General features: G+C 46.1%; 1 protein-coding gene across 2 annotated transcripts in view; it reads left to right on the top strand.

Moving 5' to 3' along the window:
- The window catches only part of LOC122794203 (mitochondrial dynamics protein MID51-like), a 386,580-nt gene that overhangs the window by 212,795 nt on the left and 155,738 nt on the right, over positions 1-18,047 (top strand). For both annotated transcript variants that reach the window (XM_044062422.1, XM_044062430.1), the window contains exon 3: positions 2,995-3,175. In XM_044062422.1, the coding sequence (XP_043918357.1) occupies positions 2,995-3,175 (181 nt within the window). The remainder of the gene's footprint in view (positions 1-2,994; positions 3,176-18,047) is intronic.

The following is an 18,047-nucleotide window of genomic DNA, read 5'->3' as shown; positions in this document are numbered from 1 at the left end:
AATAAAGGGGAAAGGATCCTGCACTCCCTGAACATGCACAGGCAGCTTAGGTTCCATTTGGACAGGACTAAGCCTTTCAGGAAAACTGACCAGCTGCTAGTTAGCTTTGCTGCAGGGGCAGAGGACAAGGCTATCTCAAAGCAAACCAGTGCTAAATGGATAGCACACTGCATCCATTTCTGCTACAAACACCATGGGAAACCTACCCCACAGGGGATCAGAACACATTCCACTAGGGCTACATCTACCTCTACAGCCTTTCTCAGGGGAGTCCCTACCAGGGACATCCAGGAAGCTGCAACCTGGACCTGTGTACACACTTTCAGCAAGCATTACCACTTGGCTATATTTTCTAAATCCAGAGCTAGGTAGTCTTAATGGGCTTGCTTGCCAGCTCTAATGCTTCTTGACTGCCTCCACCCATCCTCAGCTTTGGGAATCAACCCAAATGTGATGACTGCAACAGTGAAACACTAAGAACATAGTACAGTTGTGTACACTTACCATAAATGTAGATGTTTGAGTGTATTCACTTTTGCAGTCCTGGTTACCCCACTCTAGCACCCTGAATTCTCTTTACTTCTACCTATCCTTTTTGTTTGGTATACCTTATATCATCGGTATTTGCTTTTTGCTGGGGGTTCTCCACACCATGTAATTGCTTCCTATTTATTTATTTATTTATTTTATTTTACATTTGTTGACTGGGCTAGTCCAGCTGGATATATGTCCATTTTCAGTGGAGGCCCGGGGAGAAAAGCTCCAACGTAATTTACAAATAATTCACAGTAACGGTCAATACAAGGTAAAAATTATTAATACATTGAGACAGAACATAAAATCCTTGCAGAGAGGCAAAGTCAAAACAAAGTTTTAACAGATTCTAAATATAAGTATCTAATATGGAAAAAGTAGAAAAAAAGTAATAATAAATTTTTTTTTTTATTTACATATCTCTCTAGTATGTTATGTGAGGAGGAATTCAGGAGGGAAGGATACAAGAAAGGTTAGTCTGGGTTGTTACAGGAACAAAGCCAGTGCTTGTTAAGATGTGTTTTTAGCTGTTTTTTAAAGAGTGGAAGACTAGACAAAGATGAGATATCAGGTGGTAGTTTGTTCCACATTTGTCCAACAGAGTTAGAAAAAAGGCTGTCACCTGCAGAGTTATTGGGTATGGTAGTATTAACCAATAGTTTGTTTGCAGAGCGTAGCTGTTTCAAGTTATTATAAGGTGTAATGAGGTTAGAGAGAATAGGTGTTTTAGAAGGCTGATAAAGAATTTTGTGAGCAGTTAAGAGCTGCCTGTTAGGAAGTTCAAGCTAGCCTAGTTGTTTTAGGTTATGACAGTGATGGGTTCTGAAGAGGGATCCTGTGGCAAATCGAGCGATATTATGGTAGGATGTGCTAAGTTTCTTGAGGTTATATTTAGAGATTGGTATAAATAGTGGAAGCATATAGAAGGGTAGAGATAAGGTGAGAACTAGCTAAGGTGGTCCGAGCTTCAGGAGTAAGGAATGATTTGATTCTATAGAGGGAACCAATCTTTTTGTTTATTACTTTTATTGTGTTGTTTATATGAGAATCAAAATTGAGATTGTTGTCAATAGTTATTCCTAGTAGTTTTGTAGTAGCATCAGGAGAAATCAGAGTGTTATCAGAGGAAGTAATAGAGAAGTTAAGAGAGCTTGATTTGTATGTAGGTGAGAACAATAGCAACTTTGTTTTCTTGGGGTTGAGGAGAAGGCAACTGTCAGAGAACCAGTGTTCAACAGTGGAAAAAGCTTTTTGGGTAAGTGACAGGAGTTCAGTCTGAGAGGAAGCAGTGCAGATTATAGTGGAATTGTCTGCATATTGTATGCAAGTAGTGTTTGGAATAGCTGACTGGAGGTCATTAATAAATATAGAAAATAGGAGTGGGCCAAGTATAGACCCTTGAGGTACTCCTAAAGAGATGGGAAGGAGAGTCGATAGTGAGTTTTTCCAAAGTACTGCCTGCTGACGATTTTCTAGGTAAGATGTAAACCAGGATAAGGAAGAAGGCTGAATTGAGAGAGATTGTAGTATATGCAGAAGGAGTTTGTGATTTACCATGTCGAAAGCTTTTGAAAGATCTATGAAGATGGAAGATGATAGGTTAGTGTTACGGTTGTGATTGATAGTGTTGGTAAAGGAGAGTAATGCAGTAGTGGTACTGTGAGAAGGTCTAAAACCATGTTGACTGTTAGCAAGTAGGTTGTTATGGAGAAGGTGGTTAAGGAGTTGTTTATGGATGCACTTTTCCATGATTTTGGCTATAGGTGATAGCAATGCTATGGGACGAAAATTAGAGAAGTCATTAGAATTGCCCCAAATATTTAATGGGTCTCCTGATGTCTGGGGCAAGAAAAACTGATGTAATGGCATTGGCTGCATGTGTTATACCCCTGACGAGCTGACGTCATGGAAAAAGCGACAGCATCCGCAGAAATCCCAAGACTCTGAGGGCTGCTTGCAGGCAGATAACCCAAATGTGATGACTGCAACAGTGAATACACTTGAGCATCTACATTTATGGTAACTGTACACAGCTGTACTTTTCCCACCCTCCAGCCCCCCTTGTCTGTCTCTCTCCCCCTCCCCCCTTCTCTATCTCAACCCTTGCAGGTCTGTTGGTATTTACTTTTTACTGGTGATGGTTTTTACACCATAAATTAGCTCCCTGTTTGGGGGGGGCTCGACATTTGGGGCAAGAAAAACTATGCAATTGCATCAGCTGCCTGTTTTTATACCCCTGGCGACCTGACATCAGTGATGGAGCGACAAAAATCGACACAGAAATACTAAACCTCTGGTATTCGGGCCGACTGAGGGCTGCCTGCAGGTAGATAATCCAAGTGTGATGACTGCAACAGTGAATACACTCTAACATCTACATGTACGGTAAGTGTACATAACTGTACTTTTCTTGGACTGTAAATATTGCAAACTGAGTTATGCATTTTGCCTCTGCTCAAGATGTATGACAGGGCCATTAGTGCTCCAGCCAGCCCCATGAAGATGAATCCATCAGGGAAGAGGAGCTGGGAAGAGCCAAGTTGGATGGGGTCTTCTCCTCGTGTACTGAATAAAGACATGAAGAGCAATATCAGCAGGTCACTGCAGGTACTTCCTACTGACCAGGCAGCATTTGAAACTGGTAAGGATTTTTTTTTTTTTTTGCAAGCCTTTGGAAGTATTTGCTTATTATTCAGCAGTGAGAGCTTGTCTTTTTGTGATAGCATTTGTATTTGGTTCACCTAGGGCCAGCAGAATTTGTGGCATAGATTATAAAGCCCTGTCTGTGGCTTGTGACCCAAGGGCAGTTAATGGTTTTAGCTGACTAGAGTGGAGAAGGATGGGAGTGAGTGGCTGTAACTGGCTTGTGTGCCTTGGAGAGGGGATGCTGCTTTGTTCTCTGCAAGATAGCTGACCAGTGGAGGTGACTGTTGTGGCTTGCAGCAGTAACCAGTAGAGGTATGCATGCCTTCAAAACTGCATGTTCATGGTCTTGCACTAATCTGACCGAAGCGTGGGTAACTTGCATGACACCATAGGACTGTCACGCATGTCATGCTGCTTCATAGGACCCACAAGAGAAACTGTCCGTGCCTTGGACTGCCTGGATGACAGTCTCTGAGCTTTTCCTCCCAGCATCATAGCTGTTAGTACCAAGCAGCCCTTGTAACAAAGGAGTGAATGCATTTGAATGACAGACTGGCAAGAAAGGTTAATAGCTAGCAGGCACATAGGATAGAAACAGCATTTAGGAAAATGTCATTAAGATTTAAATGCAGGTGCTTCTTGGTCGTAATGTGTGCCCATGTGTCACACTACAAAAACTGGGAATACTGTCTCTGACTCTCCCTGCAATGCTTAAAACTTGTTTGAGTCCTGTGTTTATAATAGTTGGTGGTCTGATACTGAAAACAAAAGGCATAGTTGCCTCTGATGTACTACCCAGTTCATTCAGAGTTCTGACATGACCAGTGGTGTTTATAGGTGCTCTTCCTGATGAACCCGTAGAGGGAAGACTGCAGTTAGCTCAAAACCCACGCGCAGTTTTTTTTTTCCAGCAACATGATGTGCAAGGACAGTGGGTAGGGAGAGTAAGGCTTCTGTACTGATGCATCTGATTGGGTAGTCTTGTTGTGATCTCTGTTGTGAGCGGGAATAAATAGCAGGCAGTGTAGGCAGATGCCCTTGCTGCTATCACATCTTACTTGCCTGAATTTGATTCTGAATTCAGGCCTATTATGAGTATAGTTGTCTTATCCTTGTCTCTCTGCTTACTTTCCACTTAAAGGGAAAACTCTAGTTTAGAACTTGGTGTGTTTTTGGTGTAGAACTGTTATTTTTGCGATTCTGATTAAAATAGCTCAGAACGTAAAGTATTTCTTATTGCACTACAAAATAGTTATCAGTAGGCCTGCCATACTAATGTGCTTAGTTGTACTGCTTTGTCTTCAGGTTTCCAAAATTCATTTGTCTGCTTTGTATGAGTTGTGTTTGACATGAACTGTATTTTCCTACTGTTGACAGTGGCTAGTGGGACTGAACTGGCATTTTAAGCAACTGTTGGAACCTGACTGATCTGATGTTATTCTAGTCACCATCCATCAGGTATGGGTCTAGGATTGAACATCGGATCCAAGCCAGAAACACTTAGACAACAGTTTAGCTCAAGCTCCTCCCCTCCCATAATGCTGCCCTCTAACCCCTCAGATCTTGTTTGCTGCACTTGAAGACAGTTGTATAGTGTGTATAGGTTTTTCTGCATTACCCATTGGTTCTAACCTTTTTGTTTGGCTCCCTTTTAGTAGTAGTCTTGTGTGAGCTTTTCCCTTCTTAGTGTGTAGGTTTTCAGAGGATCATAGGAAGTTACTAAGCTATTGCCCTGAAGCCCTTGTAAGCCTAGCCAAGAGTTTAGCCCATGTTCAGACAAGTCAGCAGGTGGAATCCCAGGGGTGTATTTTCTTTCCCATCCAGTTTTTAGGGGGTTTCTATACTTGAGCGCTTTTTTTGGTGGGGGGTACTTGTGTGCGTGGATGGATTTTTTTAGTGCTTGACCTTTTTGGCTAGTGTTTTCTGACTCTTGTTTTGGATTGTTTGCCTGGTTAGAGATGTCTGACAAGCCTTTGGGTTTCAAGAGGCGCTCCTCGTGTGGTCGGAAGATGCCCGTCACCGACTCACATGAGGAGTGCCTCTATTGCTTCAGTACAGGCCACTTGGAGGTTGAATGTGACATTTGTGCCACATTCAACCCCCAGGGCCCTGGTTGACCGTCGGAACAAGCTTTTGCTTAGAGGAATGGCTCGGGGATCCCTTGGTCAAGGAGTCCTCAACCAAGCAGGGCTCCTCTGAGCATAAGGGAAAAGCTGCTGCTTCCTTCTCTTCTGGGGAGGTCTCTAGTAAGAAACCTAGGCTGTCTGATCCCAGGTCTCCGGATCAGACTTCAGTCTTAGTGGGGTTGGATCCGGGGATCTCGGATCCGAAGCTCTGTAGAGAGTTGATTCCCAGATCCAAGGCTTCCAGTACCAGGTCTTCATATCAGAGGGTCTCTTGAATCGACTTTCAGATCCAAGGCCTCCAGATCGAGGCGTTCGGATTCAAGCCAGAGTGGACTTTTCAGTCATCCGATTCTTTTGGATCCGAGGGATTCGAGAGCTCTCCCTTTGGATATCTCTGTTTCCTCTGATCCGAGACCCATGTTGGGTGCTGTTGTTGAGGACCTTCCTTTGGATCCTCTGAGAGGGGATCCTTTGTTTATTTCTCCACGCAGGAGCCGTTCTCTGGACCATCGGCAAAGGCCTTCGGGGTCCTGACACAGGTCTGCAGCAAGGTCCTCTGTCTCCTCCCGATCCTTCAGGAGTATCCTCCCCTCTGATATGGATAGGGTGATGCAGTCCATTTTGGGGGACCTTCTCCCACTCCCCGATTATTTTCTCCTTGTCTGACCTCTCAGGGATTGGACTTAGGGGAGCCTGTGTCAGGCATGGAGGTGATGGGGTCTCCGGGGCTCCTTTTTGTCCCTACCTATCAGAGTTTATGGCTAGTTTTACTCCTCTTCCCCCAGGGCAGGTGGGGCCACTAGTCCAGGTTTTCGTCCAGGAGTCCATTTGGGCATGTTCGGGTCCAGGCCTTTCAGACCATTCTTTGCCCCCTCAGTGCTTTGGCTCTTGGTAGTTCCAGCCTGGCCTTCTCTGGAGTGTTGGAGGTCCTGGCAGGGTCTGCTGCTTCCTCCCTTGTAATGTTGTCTGCAGGGGAGGGAGAGGGGGCTTTGTCCAGCCCCTCCGCTTTCCAGGTGGTGGAAAGATCTCTCTCTGCTACCAGAGTAGTCTCCCCTGCTCGCAGGCTCCATCCCACCCACGTATTGAGTGGACCCTCTCATCCTGCTCCTGGTCAGTCCATTCGACTTGGCCTCCAGGGGGGCAGTTACCCCTAGTTCCCCGTCTCTTCTGAGTCTTCTCCCTGAGCCTCCTGTAGAGGAAGTCCCTCAGAAGAGGGACATGTAAGAGGAGACATCTTGACTTCCCTTGATCAGCCTCATTGCTAGTAGGGCTTAGAAAGAACCTGGTACAGTGCCAGAGAGACAGGTTCTTGAGTTCCCCCTTCTAATAAGGCTTTTTGGTCCAAGGCAGTTCCAGTTGATGTGATTGTGGTAGCTGCTGCCACCAAGAAAGAGCTGGTGGAACAGAGTTAATCTGTCCATCCTCCCACTCGAGAGTTGAGAGCGATGGACAGATTTGGAAAGTGGGTCTTTACATTAGCTGCTTTCAGCCTGTGAGCCTTAAACTACCTGACGCATTTCACCCATCTTCAGAGGGATTTGATAAGAGCACTTACCACTTCTGTCCACGTCCCTTTGAGTCCATGCCAGTGGAGGACTTTAAGGCATTGCCCCCAAACTGGCCACTCTCACATCCATAGCTAATTCATCCATGAGGGTAATCTATAACATGGCAGAAGGTACCTCAGAGGCTGCAGGCACAGGTATTGCCATCAGGCATCATGCCAGGCTTCACTTATGTGGGTTTGAAGAGGCCTTTAAGGTGTCATTCACCAATACCCCCATCTTATGACCAACTGTTAAGGAAACTTTGACCCACAGTGAGCAAGAGGGGAAAATGCTGTCGACTGTAGGGATCAAATTTTCTACCCCCCAAAGGTCCTATTCCAGGATCCAATAGGGGAGCAAGAAGATGTGGTTCCATAAGTTGCAGTCTTCCTTTCAGGACGCTCAAGAAGATTCCTTTTCCAGGGGACGTGGAAGAGGTTTCAATGGTTGATGCCGCACTAGGGGCAGAGTAGGCCCACAAAACTAGACTCAGGTAGCCTTGCTCTGAGAAGCCTTTACAAACACCCCTGAGGCATTGCAGACTGTCCCTCCCTGGAGGCAGTCTGGGCACTGTTTATCTTTGCACCCTTCGGCCTGGGCAAACATCACAACTCATCAATGGGTGCTAAAAATTTTTATCCAGTGGCTACTGTATTACCTTTTCCGACTTCCTGCCGAAAAACAGAACTCTTCCTGACATGCCACCCAGTCAGAAAGAGCCCGGAAAAGGTGACCATCCTCATTAAAAAAAAAAAAAAAAAAGCTATCCAAAAGGACAGAGGATACGGAACTTACTCCAGCTTTTTTTTGGTACCCAAAAAAAAGGGGACCTGCATCCAGTTCTAGACCACAGTCAGTTAAATCTGTCAGTCAAGAAGTCGAAGTTTCAGATGGTCACTGTAAGTCCATTGTGCCACTTCTGCATAAGAACGATTGGATGTGCTCTGTCGATCTCCAGGACACGCACTATCCTGTCAAAATACAGTTAAGGAGAGTTTTCTGCTTTCATCTAAGAGCCGATCACTTCCAGTTCAGAGCCCTGCCCTTTGGACTCACCACAGCCCCCCTGGTGTTCAAATGTATGGCAGTGGTGGCAGCTCATCTCAGGCTGCAGGGATTCCAGGTGTTTCCCTGTCTCGACGATTGGCTCCTCACAGCTCCGACGTAGCATCAGCTGGTGGAGACCACATGCTTTCTTCTTCGCCTCTTCTATCAGTTGGGGATAACAGTGAATCTTGCCAAGTCATCCTTCCTTGACCTCTTCTGGAGTTCATAGGCACTCAGTTGAGTACGACCTTGGAGATTGCAGCTCTTCCCCTCCATGTGCTTCTTATCTGATCTCGTGTACAATCACTTCTGGAGCAAACTTGTCCTCCAGTGTCATTCATTCTAAGGGCTCTGGGTTCTATGGCAGCAGCCATTTGTCTGGTTCCCATGGTTGAGTATTACATGAGAGTTCTGCCGTGGATCCTGGCAGTTCAGTCGTCCTTACTCTCTCATCCTCTTATCAGTCCCTATACAGCTCTCTCCAATGTGCAGAAGACATCTCTCATGGTGGATACAGTCTCCCAACCTCCTAGTGAGCAGGTCTCTCTCCCCCAGTTCCTACGTCCACTGTTACCACGGATGCTTCTCTCCTAGGGTGGGGCACTTCCAGGGGAAGACTGTCCAAGGGACATGGTCCCAGTCAGAGACCAAGCTGCAGGTAAATGTTCTGGAGGTGAGAGCACTGCTCCTTTCGTTGCAAGCTTTTCAGGACTACCTTCCTCTGGGAACAATAGTAGTACACGCAGATAACATGGTTGTTGTGTGGTACATAAGCAGGCAAGGGGGCACATGTTCTTATCTGCTTTGTCGCAAGGCCATGAGGGTTTAGGAGTGGGCGATGTCCTCGAGGCAGTTTCTACTTGCAACACACATTCCTGGAGCATCCAACATGGTGGCAGAAAAGCTGTGCAGGGCTGTTCTGACCCCTCATGAGTGGTCCTGGAATCCTGTAATGGAGAAGCAGGTCTTCAGTCAGTGGGACCAACTGAGCTATGATCTGTTTGTTTCCTCCCTCAGCCACAAACGCAGCAGCTACTTCGCTGTGATCTCCCCAGAGAGGGGAGTCCCCCCATTGGCACTCTGACTCACAATTGGCCTCCTGGTCTCCTTTATGCCTTTCCTCCATTACCATTAATTCTGCGAGTTCTTCAGAAAGCAAGATGCCTCAGGACGCAGCCAGTCCTCATTGTCCCCTTCTGGCCTTGGCAGATGTGGTTTCTTCTTCTATGGTCTTGTCCGAAGCACCCCCCTTGGGTGCTCAATCTGGTACTGGATCTGATCTCTCATTTGTCACTCCTTCTGTTTCCATATCTTAAGACCCTCCATCAGACAGCTTGGTTTGTCCACTTCCAGTGATTCTTGCCAAGTCCAGGCTTGCCTCCCCTGTAAAGGACTTTATCCATGCTTCTCAAAAATCTTCTACCAAGAGAGTTTACAAACGTATGTAGAAAAGATTCTCTATTTGGGCTAAAGGTCGGGATCTGGATCCATTTTCTTTTCCTGTCTTCCCCTTTTCAGGAGGGTGCTAGTTGTTTTACGGTTAAAGTCCAAATGGCAGCTGTTTCTAATTTTCACCTTAATGGTGAACCTGCGTTTTCTTCTCGTCTCTGCAAGGCCTTCTTGCAAGGTGTCTTTTTGTTGCATCCCCCAGTTAAGGATCTTTCTCCAGAGTGAGATCTTGCTCCGGTGCTGCAATCTCTATCTCTGCCCCCTTTTGAGCCTGCCGCATCCTGTCATCTCAGATTTCTTTCTTGGAAGAATGCCCTTTTGGTGACTAACTTCAATGAAGAGAGCATTAGAATTGCAGGCTCTTACCATTAAGCCTCCTTATTTGATATTCCATAAGGATAGTGGCCTTGAGACCTAATCCTTTTTTTATGCCAAAAGTGGCCACTGAAGCGAACTTCAGTCTAACCAACTTCCAGTGTTTTCTCCTAATTATGCTAACAAGTGGGAATACATGTTGCATACCTTAGTTCTGTGCACATAAAAACAAAGCCGTCAATGAACATCTAAGTCTTTTCGTCTCTCAGACTAATTGTTTGTGGCTTTTTCAGTCAATAGGAAGGGCTGAGCTGTTTCAAAAATTAAATTTCCTGTTGGATTTCCCAGTGCATCTTTTACATCTACTCCTCATGCGGTTCTCCTTTGCCTGGACCAGTTAAGGCTCTTTCTACCAGGTCAGTGGCTACATCAGCTACCTTCTCAACTTGTCAATCCTTGGATGACATTTGTGCAGCGACAGCTTGGTCTTCTCCTCATGCCTTTATTTCTCATTACAAACCTGACCAAGTTGCTAGGGGAAGGGCTTCCTTTGGCTTCATTGTTCTTTGGCATGTCCTTCCATGAGGCTACTCGAGAATGTTGGGTAGCTAGGGTCTCTGACCCATACATGATGAATGGTGACTAGGATAACATCAGATTAATAGTCAAGTGCTTACCGTAACTTTGTATCTGTTTTTTCCGTAGTCACCATTCATCACGATCCCACCCTCCTTTCCCCCTTCCCGAGGGGACTGGCAGGATATTAGTTGGACCTTTTCTGGTGGCAGGTCTGCTCTGTCTTCTTTCTCCAGGGCAAACTCGATCTGAGGGGTTAGAGGGCAGCAGTGCATTATGGGGAAGGGAGGAGCTTGAGCTAAGCTGTTGTCTAAGTGTTGCCGGCTCGGAACCAATGTTTGATCCTAGACCCACATGTGATGAATGGTGACTACAGATAAAATAGATACCAAGTTATGGTAAGTACGTAACTTATTTTTTTCACTTTTTGCCTGGAGCTACTCCTCCTGACAGCAGTAGAATGATGTCCTTCAAGGATGCATCTGCAGTCATCACATATGGGTTGTCCTGCCTCGGGCAGCCCTTCGGTCGGCCGGATTCCAAAGTCTGGGTCCGGCGTCGGCTGATGTTGCATTTTCCCCGACGTCAGAGCGCCTGGGGTATAAAAGCATCCGCCGACGCCATCTTCCTCAGTCTTTCTTGCCGCGTGGTGCCCGAAGCAGAAGCATTTCGCAAGTGCCGGTCGGCCAGCTCCTGTAATTCAGCTACCGAAGACTTCAAAAAGCTAAGTACCCCGTTGGGGACTCTTTCTTGCCACAGCCGATGTCAGATAAAGTTAATAATTGTTTGACTTGTGGGAAACAAATACCTCATAAGGATTTCCACTCTTACTGCCTCCCCTGCCTAGGCCCAGACCACGACGTCTCAGCCTGATCAGCCTGTGCTTCCTTCAACCGACGCACTCTTAGACGTCGGGCGGAGTTTGCAGAGGAATTCTTTGGGGCTAGTTTCTCGTATAAGATGCCGTCGGAGACTCCGACTTCGCATTTAGTTAAAAAAACGGAAGGACAAGGACCGACACACGCAGACCGCGGTTTCGGCTGAAACCACGGCAAGGCCTGCCGCAAGTGTCTCGGTCTCGGCTGAAACCGAGTCCTTGGTACTTCCAATTTTAGAAACCGCTCAACCGACTACCTCGGTCCCGGAGGCCCCGGCCGAGTCTGTTATTGAATTACCAACAGAAACTGGTGTCCTGGAACCTTCTGACACCATTCCTTTAGACAAATCTACACCAGCACGTGGTGCATCCAGGCCTCCTGCATCCATGTCCATTAAGGCTTTCTCCAGGGCTAAAGCTGCTAAACTTTCAAAAGCTTTGCCTCCCAAGGTTATCCCTCAGGGACCCTCTACTGGATCACAAATTCTAAACTTAGCAGAGGATCTTATCTCCTTAATTAGGGGCTCTCGACCTCATCCGGACAGGAGCTCTCAACCACCTCCAGACAAAAGGCCCAGGGTTGATCCCTCTGATCCACACTCCTCAGATGAGGCCTCTGATGGCTCTACTCTCTCGGACCACCAGGAGGAGGCTTATTTGGACTACGAGGATTCTGATGCGGAGGAATCTATTCCCTCAGCCTCCCCGCCTGAAGAGTTTTCCTTTGGGGAGACACTACACACCATGAGAGAGCATTTCCAATGGCAGGGCCAGGAATTCCCTGATTCCAGGAAAAGATTAAGGACCTTTTTACATTTACCTCAGCATAGGCCTTTAGTTATTCCTCCTGTTTTGAATGTCATTGATGATGTGTATTCTGACTCTAGCACAACCCCTGATTCTCTTCCTCCGGCTCCTGCCAAACCCGATGGGTAATACAGGGTCCCGGACTCGCATCTTTACCTTTACAAGGCCCACTCTGCAGATCCAGAAACTATTTCCCTGGGCCCAAAAGGGGTTGCAGCTGCCACTGCTAAAAAATCCTCTCCCCTCTGAAAGGGAGTCCAGAGCTTTAGAGAGATGGGGCAAAAAAGTGTATACTTCTGCTACTCTTTCTATGAGGGCATTAAATTGTCAATTTCATATGATACAGTACCAAGAGTATTTGTTAGATGAATTGCATAAAAAGCTGTCTTCACCTGACCCCCTAGACCGCAAGTCACTTCAGGATCTGGTACATAACTCTCAGCAGGTTAGCAACCATTTCTTGCAATGTAGTTATGATGCATTGGAAGTTTCATGTAGGTCAGCTATGACTGGCGCAGTCATACGTAGGCATGCTTGGCTGAAGGAACAATCTCTGCCAGACCACGTTAAAGCAAAGCTGCTGGATGCCCCACTGGAAAAGCAAAAGTTATTTGGCTCCATGGCTCAGGAGGTCCTAAAGAAATTAGAAGAAAAAGCAAAATCAATACAAACAGTCAAAGATTTTCTCCAAGTACAACCGCCTAGATTCAGCAGGAATTGTCCTTCCAAGAATTGGTCCTTTCCAGACAGAGAGATTTCAGAGAGGCAAGAAGAGGCGTGCCAGAGGTAGAGGGCAAGCTAGAGGCTCCTACAGAGGACATCAATGGCAGCCTCCCAACCAGAGAGGTAATGCAGGACCTTCAACTGCTGCACAAGGACAGGCTCAATGACTTTACTTTGACACCGCCAACCAGGGCTCAATTGGAAGCACCCTTGGGCGGAAAGCTTTCTTTATTTTCAGAAAATTGGCACAGTATTACAAGGGACAAATGGGCACTACAAATAATAGACAAAGGATACAGGTTTCATTTCCACACATTACCAAAAAGAAAGGGCATGCCAGACCTGCCACAGAATCTAAGGGCAGAGGCTTTGAAACAAATTTCCAGCTTAATGCAAATGAAAGCTATAGAAAAAGTTCCTCTCTCAGAACAAGGCCAAGGATTTTATTCCAGACTATTCCTTGTTCCAAGAAAAGAAAAACAATGGAGGCCTATTCTCGACTTGTCCGCACTGAACACTTATCTCATTGTACCAAAGTTCAAAATGCTGACTCTACAACAGCTCCTTCCCATGCTGGGCAAGGGGTCTTGGCTGGTAACTCTAGACCTCAAGGAGGCATACCTGCATGTCCGTATCAGACAAAGTTGCAGAAGACACCTCAGATTTCTTGCAGGGTCATAGCATTATCAATTCTCAGCATTGCCCTTTGGCTTATCTACTGCGCCCAGAGTATTCACGAAATGCCTGGCATCAGTAATTGCACACTGCAGACTTCAGGGGATGCAAATATACCCATATCTGGACGACTGCCTAATACAAGCGGACAGCAAACAAAACTTTGGTAAAACACTTGAATTATGCCATTCACCTAGTTCAGGCCTTGGGATATACAGTCAACTTTCACAAATCAAGACTTGTTCCATCCCAAAGAATAACCTTTCTGGGTGCAGATCTAGATACAACCACCCAAATGGCTTTCCTTACAGAAGAAAAACAAAGTCAACTACCAGATTACTTCAAAAATCTGACAAGACAAACCCAGCTGACTGCAAGGAAAATTCTGCAAGCCCTGGGTTACATGGCTTCTTGCATACTTCTGATTCCGCAAGCAAGACTACATATGAGGAAACTACAGTGGTACCTAAGGAGTTTATGGACTCAGCACAGTCACAGCCTGGAAATTTTGATACCACTCATTCCATGCCTTCAAAAGGAATTTCTGTGGTGGGCTCAAGCAAGCCAGTCAAACAGGGGTCTGCCTTTCAGCAAACCACTAGCCAGCCAAACCATTACAACAGACACTTCAGACCACGGCTGGGGAGCGCACATGGAGGGAAGATGCATTCAAGGTCTATGGACACAAAAAGAGCTACTCATGCACATAAACCAAAAGGAAATGCTGGCAGTGATACATGCAGTCGAAGCCTTCAAACCCTTTCTGCATCATGGCCATCTGTTAATAAGGACAGACAACACCACGGTTATGTGGTACATAAACAAGCAAGGAGGCACCCATTCCTATCCTCTTTGCAGGCTGGCAATGAATCTATGGGAACTTTCCCTGAAACTCAATATACAGCTACAATCCCAGTTAGTGCCAGGAAAAGACAATATACTGGCGGACAGCTTAAGCAGAAACATAATGGATGCACATGAATGGATGCTGCACCCAGACATCTTTCTACAGATAACACAATCATGGGGGAGACCGGACTTAGATCTTTTTGCCTCCCCCCACAATCATCAACTGAAGAAATTCTGCTCAAGGACATACCACCCACAAGCATGGGAAGTGGACGCCCTCTCTTTCAGCTGGAGAACTCTAACAGTGTATGCATTTCCACCTCTCCCATTAATGACCAAGGTTTTATTAAAGATCAGGACAGAGCAGCCAAAGGTGATTCTGATAGCTCCGGACTGGCCAAGACAGCACTGGTATCCACTATTAAACAGCATGTCACGTACGAAACCATGGCCTCTTCCTCTATGGCCACTGTTACTGTCACAACACAGTTACAAGACTCTGCATCCCAACCTGAAAACCTTGCAACTAACAGCCTGGAAAATACCTTGACTCCTCCTCAGGACATGTTATCCCAGAGAGTGAAAGATATTATGGAAGCTCGCCGGCATCCACAAGAAAGGCATATTCAGCAAAATGGAAAAGATTTCACATTTGGAACACCACAAAGGGCCTAAATGCGACAGTGATGAGCATGGCACACATCCTGGAATACTTGGCAGAAATGTTCCACGATGGTCTGTCTTACTCTTCCATTAAAATACATGCTTCAGCAATTTCAGCAGAGTACAATACAGATCCGCCTGTCTTCTCTCATCCTCTCCTAAGACAGTTTCTAAGAGGAATCAAAAACATCAATCCTCCAAGGAAACCACCTCTACCTACTTGGGACCTTAACTTCGTGTTGGAAAAACTAACACTGCCTCCCTTTGAACCAGCAGCATCTACGGAACTACAGTTCCTGTCTTGGAAGACTGCTTTCCTTCTGGCCATAACCTCAGCAAGAAGAGTATCTGAGTTACAAGCCCTTATGGCAGTACAGCCTTTTCTTATTTTTCATCAGGACAGAGTTTCACTAAGAACCAATCCTACATTTATGCCAAAGGTGGTATCCAGGGTTTCATTAAATCAAGCTATTCATTTACCTACCTTCTTCCCAAATCCACAAAACAAAGGGGAGAAACTTCTGCACACTCTGGACATACACAGACAGTTGCGCTACTACTTGGACAGAACTAAAGGTTACAGAAAAACTGAGCAGCTGTTGGTAGCATATGCTGCTGGTACACAAGGAAAAGCAATTTCCAAACAATTTCAAAATGGATAGGGAATTGCATTCGTTTCTGTTACTCCTTTCATGGAAAAACTGTGCCAACTAACATTAGACCTCATTCCACGAGAGCCACAGCCACCTCCACAGCCTTCTTAAGAGGGGTGGCTACCAAGGACATTTTAGAAGCTGCTACATGGAGCTCCGTGCATACATTTGCCAAGCATTACAATTTACCTTTATATTCCAGATCCAGAGCAGGCTTTGCTACGGCAGTCCTGCAGGGCATTTTAGCTACACCATCCTTTTCATAGGTCCTCCACCCCCAGATTGGCTATGGTATTCTACCCATATGTGATGACTGCAGATGCATCCTTGAAGGACATAGTACAGTTTTGTACCTACCATAAATGTGGATGTCCGATAGGTATGCATCTGCAGTCAGGTTTACCCTCCCTCCTTCCCTCTGTGGTATTACTTGGGTACTTACCCTCTAATAGCTAGCTGGGGGGATCTATTATGGTGTATTTGTTTTTTATATTATTGTGCATGTTTGGATTTTTAAATGCATCTCTCCAAATTTAGCCTTCCTTAGAGGGTACCTGGCATCTGGGGCAAGAAAAACTGAGGAAGATGGTGTCGGCGGATGCTTTTATACCCCAGGCTCTGGCGATGGGAAAATGCGACATCAGCCGACGCCGAACCCAGACTTTGGAATCCGGCCGACCGAAGGGCTGCCGGAGGCAGGACAACCCATATGTGATGACTGCAGATGCATACCTATCGGACATCTACATTTATGGTAGGTACAAAACTGTACTTTCTCAAGGAAGTAATATAGCTGAACTGCAGGATGTTATGTGGTCCTATCTTGCCTACATTCTTACCTGTGGGTTCGGAGCTGAATATCGGCTCCGACTCTGCCAACTTTTCTAGCTCACATTCTTTCATTGGCTGGGCTAAGCAGGTTATCCCATGGTGCACTGCTCCATATCCTCAGATCTCGTTTGCCGCTCGTGTAGCTAGGATGTAGTCTCGCTTTGGCTGTGACCAAGTACCTTTTTTCTTGTGTTAAGAAAAAGTTTTTTCCTCATAAACCAAAAGCTATTTTCATAGCTACTCTATTTTTGTTTTAGTTGATAGCGTGTTGTTTGTGAGTATCCCGCTGACTATTCCCAAGCCCGTTTTAGTTAGAAGACCTAGTTCGTCGTCCTCTCTTGCCAGCCGTTTGTTAGAGGTTTGGTCATCCCCTTGGTGTTCCTAACCGTTTAAATTAGAGGTTTTGGGCATCTGGTTGTCTGTGTGTGTCCCCTGTGTATGTCTACAATGTTCGTTTTCTGATTCCCACGCTTTTGTCTGTTGGGTTTTTGTACCTTTTTGGCAGTTTGCTTCTGCTTTAAGTAGTGGATTTGTTGTGAAAATGTCCGAGTCCAAAGAGCACAAACCCTTCGGGTTTTAAGAAGTGCTGTAAATGTGGATATAAAATGTCTATACCCGATGGTCATTCTGTCTGTGTCTACTGCTTGGGAGTTATTCATCTGCAGGAGTCCTGCAGTTTTTGTCATGCTTTCAGTCCCAGAGTGCTCTAGGAGCGAAAGAATAAGCTCATTTTAAAGGGACTGTTGAAACCCTCTTTCGAAGAGGATTTGGAATGTTCATCGTGCGTACAGCTGCAGTCATAACAGATGGGTTCTCCTGCCGTCAGGCAGGTCCTCGGTCGGCCGAATTCCAAAGTCTAGGTCCGGCGTTGGTTGTCGTCGCTTCTTCCCTGACGTCAGTGCGATGGGTATAAAGGAACCAGCCAACGCCATTTTCTTCAGTCTTTCTTGCCGCGCGGTGCCCGAAGCAGAAGCAGTTCGCAAGTGCCGGTCGGCCAGCTCCTGAGATTACGAAAATTTGGAAACCGAAGTCTTCTTAAAAGCTAAGTAGCCCATTGGGGAAACTTTTCTTGCCTCAGACCGATTTCAGACAAAGTTAATAATTGTATTTCTTGTGGGAAGCAAATACCGCATAAGGATTTCCAATCCCTCTGTATACCTTGTTTAGGCCCAGACCATGATGTCTCGGTCTGTCGCTTTTATGCTACATTCAACAAACGCAGTATTAAGCGTCGGGCGGAGTTCGCCCAGCATTATTTTGGAAAAGCATTTAACTATACTATGTCGTCAGATACTCCGACTCCAGTTTTGTCTAAAAAAACGCAAAGACAAGGACCGACACACGAGGTCCACGGCCTCTACTGACACCACGCCAAAGCCGACTACACGTGGTCTGGTTCTCAGCGAGGTGCCTACGCAGCCCCTGATTACCGACGACACTTCTTTGACGGTGTCTCCTGTGCCCGAGGTCGCAGGCTCCTCGGCCCACACCCCGACTACAGATACGGAAGCCACTCTCGACGTTGAAACTCAGAATGTGGACAGGTCCACCTCCACTCAAGGTGTCTTCAGACCTTCCTCTTCTTTCTCCATCAAGGCTTTCACAAAATCTAAAGCAACCATGCACTCTGAGACCAGCCACACAGGGCCCATCTCCAGGCCCCATGCCTAAAAAACAGATGCTTAAAATGGCTGAGGATTTAATTACTCTAATCAGAGGTTCTCAGCCC

Source organism: Protopterus annectens, chromosome 1.part0 (assembly GCF_019279795.1).
Source record: "Protopterus annectens isolate FY-2018-M chromosome 1.part0, PAN1.0, whole genome shotgun sequence".
In the NCBI taxonomy this organism is placed as follows: Eukaryota; Metazoa; Chordata; order Ceratodontiformes; family Protopteridae; genus Protopterus; species Protopterus annectens.
This window is presented reverse-complemented; position numbering and strand designations above follow the sequence as displayed.